The following is a 7,571-nucleotide window of genomic DNA, read 5'->3' on the forward strand; positions in this document are numbered from 1 at the left end:
AAAATACACCGAAACGTATTTTGATTGATAAATAGAGACAATAAATGACTAAAACCCAGGAATGAATTTGATTTGGAATTGAAACACAGTCAGGAAAGTATATACAATAAAAATGATGATGATGAGCACTTTATACACTCGAAACATGTTGGGTTTTTGACATCCTTGCTTATGGAAAGGACTAAATTATTCAACAAAATGGGCCAAACCTGATGAAACACATTGCGTTCTAAACAACCAATTTATTTCAAGATGCCAAAAACCCAATTTGTTTCGAGTGAATAAACTAGTCATCATCAGGGCCCGGGCGACATTATTTTAATCAATCCATTGTGGCTACTGTCTGTTTTTTGCCATTTACCAGGGGCCTTCCTGTTGATGAGTACCTAGTAGAAACTTATCAGATTTTGACGCAGTTGGAGAAGACAGTGTGTTTCGTGTGACAATTTTTAAAATAGAAGTACCTATACAAAAAAATCCTTCTGCTCTGCTCCAGTTCAGTTCTTTCGAAAATGAACACAAAATTTAATTGCTAAACGATTGTGCCTGACTAATTACCAAAAAAGCAGCTTTTTAGCCGATTTTTAATTTTCCCTTTGTTCTTGGCCTGGTTCGCAAAAATTGCAATATCTGGACATTCAACCAAGCATTAAATCGGTAAACACATTTTTCGGACAATAAAAATCCAACAACACTCAGAAGTTTTCGAATTATTTATTTTAGCTATTAGTTAAAAAAAATAAACAGCCACATGTAGACGAAGCTACTTTTGTCGCATAAACGAAAATTTTACAAAGCAAAAGTGAGGACGTGGCACCAAAATCGTGGTGCGAACTGATTGATTATTCAATAATCCGTAGGATTTTTTCTAATTGTATTTCGTTCTAAACTGATAGGCTGGTTTATCAAAACAATTGCAGAGAAATAATCCGCAATCATTAACAATTAGCAATTCATGATCTAGCTGATTATCAGTGATTAATTTGTGGTATTAATCAGCTAATTCTCTCAACTTTTGAGGATTATATTTTATTCTTAATATAATTTTTTGAAATTCTCCCTCTTCCTATAGAAAGAGCCCTGCATGAGCCTCTCATTCAGTTGATTGGACACAGAACAGTACTAGTGAAGATTTATTTGTTTCGTCTGTGTTGAAACAACGTTAGCCTAGGTTAGTGTCATGTTTGTATTACAAACCAAACTGGTGCAATTTCTTAACTAAGGTAAATAACGTATATATAGTTTTCTAGGTCATTACATTGGCATTAAATTCCTTTTATTATGTAAACGTTCTTCAATCAATTCATTAATGAATCTGTTTATTTTAAGCTCTTATTCTATTTAAAGAAAGTGGAAATTATGTTTATGACCTGTTACTACATACTCCAAGGACTTTACAATTTTCAATTAATTTGACTGATGCAGCTGTGGACAACTCGATAATAATTCATAGTCTCTGTTATTTTCGCCCAATATAACTACTAAGCAAATAAATGTGGAAGGTTATTATGAAGTATATGTGTGATAGCATTGAATTATATAATTGACGACGATAAAAATCTGCTTTAATAATAGTTCGGAATTCCCGGAAGTAGATTCTTTATTCAAATGAATTGCCAACGTTAATTTTGTTGAGTCAGGTTAGCTTGTTTGATTTGCCTTTTTTTTTTTATCAAACTCATGTTTGAGGCTCAGATGCTTAGCTGTGCGTTACATGTTTATTTCGCCTTGCATTCAATATTCGTCAAGACTATAAAGACGAAGGATTTGATCAAGTGACAACGAGGGTTGACTTCACAAACCAAAAACAGGATATAAAAATCATTTTGAACCTTTCATTAGACCTTACAAGGAAGAACGTGAAAAAATTGAGGAAGTCGGCCCAAAACGCACCAATAAAACTTCAATTGTTAAATAGTGACTTACCGCAGCATCAGGGGCATGAGCATTGGGTGTCGTAGGTGGAGGTGGCCTACTAGGAAATCCCTGGGGATGTCCAGTAGGCGCCTGATGTTGGTGATTATGTTGTTGAGGACTTGGAGGCATTTGCCCTCCCGGGCCTGGTCCAGGCGAATGACTTATAGGAGGCTGCGTGGGCTGGGGTGACGGTTGACTCACAGGCACAGAACTTGATGAATTTTGTTGAGGTTGAGAAGGGGATTGGTTTTGAGATTGTTGCGAAGGTTGTGGCTGGCCGGGACTACCTGGACCGTGCTGGGAGTGTTGGGATGCTCCAGAAGGCGGAGGACCGCCCGGCCAGCTTGCTCGCGAATCGTACCCACTCGGTGCCGAACCAGGTCCACCTCCTCCATACGTCGGACAATACTGAAAATGTAGAAATTGGGGTAAAATGTGAACCCCGCCTTGCATCGCACGGCAAGGATATCAACGATCTACTGCTACTCTCAACCTAAATTTCACCGAACTACCAGGCAATGTTGACGAGTATTCAAAATACTTTGATGTACATGCACAAGCAAAGTATCTCGTATAGAATCTACTTGCTCTGTACTCATTGTAAGACGATAACGTAGATTTTCATTCTTTTCTCGAGTTAGAAGAAAGGCCGGTCGGGACGCATTAAACCAGGGATTCACCAAGAGTAACTTTAGAAACAGCAAGCTTAAATCAAAAGGGAATGGTGTTGAGAGCCATGTGAGCTGGCCATATATAATATCAGCCCACAATCACGACAGTCTAAATTGAGGCTAAAAAGCACACATAAAACATCAGTATTCGCTACTGAAGTAACATGCATATTGGAAGAACGTGTGTTCTTGGTCTTACGATGACGCTCCCTTTCCAATAAATATAGGAGACGAATCGACTCTTATTTGTAAGATGATGTGATGATGAGGATGACGGATTTTTAAATGAAAACAATCTGATCTGTGGCAATCACCGAAACCAAAAGAATCTTACTCTCTAAAAATAGAACAAGTTTCTCAAATATGCCCACATAACTCGCTGTCACATTTTTTAGGCATCAGCTTTAGTTGTGGCAATGTATGCGGGCAGTGAACGGGGCCCTAGCAGAACAGTTAAACCTCTGGTGCCCATGCATTTTCTACTCAAAATTGCCCATATCTCCATCCAAGTTAATAACAACAAAATAATGAAAATAATTGTTTTTCGGCATCAGTTAATTATTTATTAGATAAATTTATAATTGTTTTGTCCAGAAATTGTTTATTTTTTATAATAAGTTTCTTTTTTGATTTTTTCGTTGAACAATTTTTCTAGTTTATGGTTATGAATTTATTTTTGAATAATAAATTTTCTTTCATATGTTTTATTAACGGAATTACATATATGATTAAAGTCGTCAAAAGAGATTTTGTATTGTAAGTCTTGTTTTATGTCATGTATTTCGTTTTTGAGTTTTATTTTATTTAACCTGTGATATTGAATTATTAATTGTTCTTTTGATAACAATAGCAGAAAATAGCTATCGAAACGTCAAGGTAATTTTTCAAATTAATTTCTGTACTAAATTTTCTCTTACAGCTTGAGCCTAAGTGTGTCGAAGGTTCTTATTGCGAAATAGGAGCACTATTTATCAATCTGTAATAAAAGACGTGAGGAAATTCTGTCTTTTTCAAAGACAACAATTTTGTACAAAAATTAAAATTATACCTACATTATGCTGTCTCGCCCTGCTAGTTTTTGGTATTCGGTATGTTTTAAACTTTTGCGATCAATGCTTGAAACTCGTTAGTCTTTCGTTGTGGATTAGAATTCCTTCGGTCAGAGGTGGTTTGCTTAAAGCTGGGGTTTTCGGGTTTTTAGCTCGTCACTCGTGCTTGCCAAACAAAAAAAGAAATTCTATTCCACAACGGCCTAAAAGACCAAGAAACACAGCAGATTCAAACTAGTTTTCAGTTGCGAAAGATCTTGAGATTTGCCGTTTAGAATATTGTGAAGTTATGTGTTTCAGTTTGATGCTGCGAGGATCGTAAATAATGTATTACAAATTTGTAACCCCCAAGATTAGTTAGACGTGCATAGAGTAAAATCGGATTGTTATGGCGGCTTTGAGTTTGATATGTGAACGGCGAGGATCAAGATGTCATTAGAATACTACAAATAAATGTGCGTAGGTGATGAAAAATGCGGAAGTGTTTGGCAAGTGTCACAAGTCAGCTGACTGTATAATAACAAAGTGGGAAGTATGTAATCCTATATTAGATCAAGTTCAAGGTCATCTGCATTACCAAAGACAACTGATTTTATGGAATTGGCCCGTTAAAGGGATGACGATCGTTACGAGCGTTTTACGTTACCGAATTACTGAAACTCCACACCATTTCCTTATTCCCCTTCCAAGTCGTTAGTTTAGGGGATAAGACTTAAACGTTTGCCTCAATAACTTAAAAATAAATACATGCAGAGACAGATGGCAACAGTTTAAAAGCTCTAACCAACATGACTGGAATACAGTAGCAAAAAGGATGGAGCACTTACACTTTGTTGTTGCCTATATGGGCCCGGGGGTGGAGCAGGCCCCGGTCCATAATTTTGGGGCCATTGGTTGTAATGTTCCGGATGCGAGTAGTTGTTCGGATATCGATGAGACACAGGATTAGGATTTTTCAGCAATTGGTTTAGAGTTGGTGTGGGGCCAGGTTGCTGATTGAGTGGAGGGCCCGGTGCAAAAGCGGTACGATGCTGCGATGGTAATTGTTTCGGACCCCCAAACGGTTGTCGCGGACCGAACGCGTGATCTGGCCCTGCCGTACCATAGGGAAACGGCGAATATCCGTGGCCGGCTTCCTGCGGAGGCACCGGCGGTGCTCCTTCAGTTGAGTAAGGGTTCGAATCTGGCGGTACCCCAGAAGTTCCCGATCCGTTCGGACTCTCCGCTTCACCTTCCAAAGCCCCATTTGGACCCGCGCCGGCGGCCGAAGGGATCTGACCGGCGGCGCTGGGCACTGCGGTTGATCCACCGCCTCCATCCTGCCTGTATTGACTCATTACGTTTGGCGAGGTTTTGCTGCTGGTGCTTTTAGCCTTTGTAAAGTCGTTGCCAACACCCCGCCGTTATAGTCAACAACCGATATTTTGCCTCATTTTGGAAGCTCCATTTGCAAACTAGTACTTCGAAACACATACTAAAGTTATTCCGAATTTCACTTTTTCACTTCATAGGTTCCTAAAAAATAACACACAACGTCACTTTTCGTATTTTCTAAAACGATGGCCACATCTGACACAACTTTAATTCCGTACCTACTTCAATAACACGAATGGAGGTTATAGCGTTTATGGGTAAAAGTCCGCTTCCTACGCCGTCCCTTTATGGGGAAATTGCTATCTCAATCTTCATGTTTAGAGACTCATTGTCAAGCCACAAACAACACGACACTTTCTAGTAACGTTTTTTTCAAAGCTTTGTCTTATTTTCACTATTGCGACTTGAGAAATTATGGAATAACTCGGGAACTACTTTTCCCTCAGAAAGCACTTTTCCTGAAAAGAACGTCGAAACCTAGCGGCGACATCGGCAAACACTGACAGCTTTGACATTGCACTGTTTACCCGCGAACTCTTCAACGTTCAAAATGTTGAAAACACGTGTCCTAAGAGATCTCATAGCACTTGGTTACTAAGCCTTTTCATATCTATATCGATTAACTGATATCATGTATTGAATTAAAATAATATATAAATTCTCAAAACACTACATCCACATCATTCTGCCATTCATCGGAATAATTGTTGGATTTCAGACAACTGTATTTATTATTAATTTTTATTAATTAAGTGTCTCAAACTTGAGACTATCAAAGTAGCATTTCTTAATTCAAAGCCAACAAATCAACTGCATATCGTCGACAGAAAATTATTTACCTAGAAGTTGTAAAAGCCCGCTTTCATATTCATCATCAGAAATAGTTTATGTCGCATCAAACATGATATTTAAAATTTTTAATAATTCAGGTTGAAGCTTATTGAATGAAATTTCCCAACTATATTTTTTTATATTAGTAACAAAAAAAGACATCTACTAAATAAGAGGAGTTAATTTCCGATCGTTCCCTCCAGATAAGTTATCATTATCTCACTGACATCAGCTGACAATGACATTATATGTTGTGATGGGTGACGTAGATGTTTATTATTGTTGATAAGAAATTTTTAATTTTGTTATATTTCCTTAAAACCTGAGTTTTAAGGAAAACTCTGAGACCTGCATGCGTTCAGTTTGCTGAAAAGATAATTAATAAAATGACTAGGACATAAATGTTTGCTTACATTTTTTGCAATAGAATATTAAAATTTAAGAGTTGAAATTTTCTAAAATGCCCAGAACCAAAATGATTGCCAAAATTTGCCCAGCTTGCAAAGGACAGGTAAGTCTAACACATAAAACACCATTACCATCATACGCCATGTGCTTTGTAACATTACACCACATTAGGTAGACTCACACACAGACAGGAGGGATTTAAATAAGAAACTTGTAAGAACATCAATGCAAGGAGGAAACAACTCCTTATTGATCTCATTAGAATACCCCTGTTTTTCAGTTGCAATAATGTTCTTAACCCAGTCCCTTACTTTGGCTCAACTTGCGACTAGAGTCACCAATTACGCCTTATATAACAGTTCTATACAGCGTTATCATTTATAAATTCCTGAATGTTTTACACCCAAGAAAAAAAAACGTAAAGTAAAGCCTATCCCATGATATGCCCAAAATTTTATGATTATGCTAAATCAAAGAATAATTTCAATTGTAAAAAAGCTCAACCACCATTGCTGCATTCTTTTCAACCATTAGAAAAATTAGGATGCACTTAAGCCAGAGAGTGCTTTTTAATCAAGCAATATTATACGGAACGCCTACTATTATCAATCGCGGAAATGTAATTTAATGCAACGCCTATTAATATTTACATCACTTAGATTGTAGGCATTAAATAGTGGCAACTTTAACGTTTTCAGCTAATTCTGCCAATTTAACAGACTCCCTGATCTACCAATATTGTGAATAATTTATTCAAACATACTGCTCTGCTTGAAATAAAATAGCTGAGATTGTTTTTTTTATCCATAGGTGCCAGTAGCATGTAAATCATGCCCGTGTGGTCACTTTTTTTACAATGCCAGAAGAATTGCAAGAGAATTTGCAATTGAAGCTGATTACCTTAGACGAACTGCGCGAGTACGACGTGAAAAACCTAACTACTACGACGCTTTAGAATATGACAAACACATCAAGAAGGTAAATAGTAGAATTAGTCACTGATTGTATATTTTTTCAGTAGAAATATCAATTTTTTTGTATGTTTTATAGCAGGAGACTGTAGTTTTATTTTCTTTTCAGTTAAAAAAGAGGCTAAGTGAATCAAAAAATGAAGATGATGAAGATGAGGAGGAGGTTGTGGACAAGAAAGAAACAAAATTAAAGAGAAAGAGACAAAAGAAGGTCGAAGAAGATGATGAGGATGACCCCATGGCAAAGTTGACACCAGAAATGATGAGCCATTGTAGTATGATATTAGACAGTCTTAACAGTAAAATGCAAATTGTTACATGGAAACCCAATAATTAGCAATATTTTGATA

The 7,571-nt window shown here is 37.1% G+C and overlaps 2 protein-coding genes across 16 annotated transcripts in view; one reads left to right on the top strand and one right to left on the bottom strand.

Annotated features, from left to right (window-relative positions):
• Positions 1–5,514, bottom strand: part of LOC109540969 (trithorax group protein osa) — a 34,632-nt gene extending 29,118 nt beyond the window's left edge. For 13 of the 15 annotated variants that reach the window (XM_019909568.2, XM_019909575.2, XM_048670247.1 and 10 more), the window contains exons 1-2: positions 4,465–5,514; positions 1,927–2,325 (exon numbers count right to left, since the gene is read on the bottom strand). In XM_019909568.2, coding sequence (XP_019765127.2) covers positions 1,927–2,325; positions 4,465–4,974 — 909 coding nt within the window. In that variant the 5' untranslated portion in view covers positions 4,975–5,514. The remainder of the gene's footprint in view (positions 1–1,926; positions 2,326–4,464) is intronic. The other 2 variants (XM_019909563.2, XM_019909562.2) reach the window with 2 other exon arrangements.
• A 550-nt stretch (positions 5,515–6,064) lies between these two features.
• Positions 6,065–7,571, top strand: LOC109541076 (UPF0547 protein C16orf87 homolog). Its single transcript, XM_019909767.2, has 3 exons — positions 6,065–6,353; positions 7,061–7,228; positions 7,331–7,571. The coding sequence occupies exons 1-3, from the start codon at positions 6,303–6,305 to the stop codon at positions 7,556–7,558; spliced, it is 447 nt and encodes a 148-aa protein (XP_019765326.1). The 5' UTR covers positions 6,065–6,302; the 3' UTR covers positions 7,559–7,571.

This window comes from Dendroctonus ponderosae, unplaced genomic scaffold (assembly GCF_020466585.1).
Source record: "Dendroctonus ponderosae isolate FM_Combo_2020 unplaced genomic scaffold, Dpon_F_20191213v2 Dpon_F_20191213_1, whole genome shotgun sequence".
NCBI lineage: Eukaryota > Metazoa > Arthropoda > Insecta > Coleoptera > Curculionidae > Dendroctonus > Dendroctonus ponderosae.

Coding starts and splice junctions, on each gene's coding strand:
- LOC109541076 (XM_019909767.2), top strand. CDS start 6,303: ATGCCCAGAACCAAAATGATTGCCAAAATTTGCCCAGCTTGCAAAGGA. Junction 6,354..7,060: donor GCCCAGCTTGCAAAGGACAG/GTAAGTCTAACA, acceptor TTTTATCCATAG/GTGCCAGTAGCATGTAAATC. Junction 7,229..7,330: donor ATGACAAACACATCAAGAAG/GTAAATAGTAGA, acceptor TTTTCTTTTCAG/TTAAAAAAGAGGCTAAGTGA.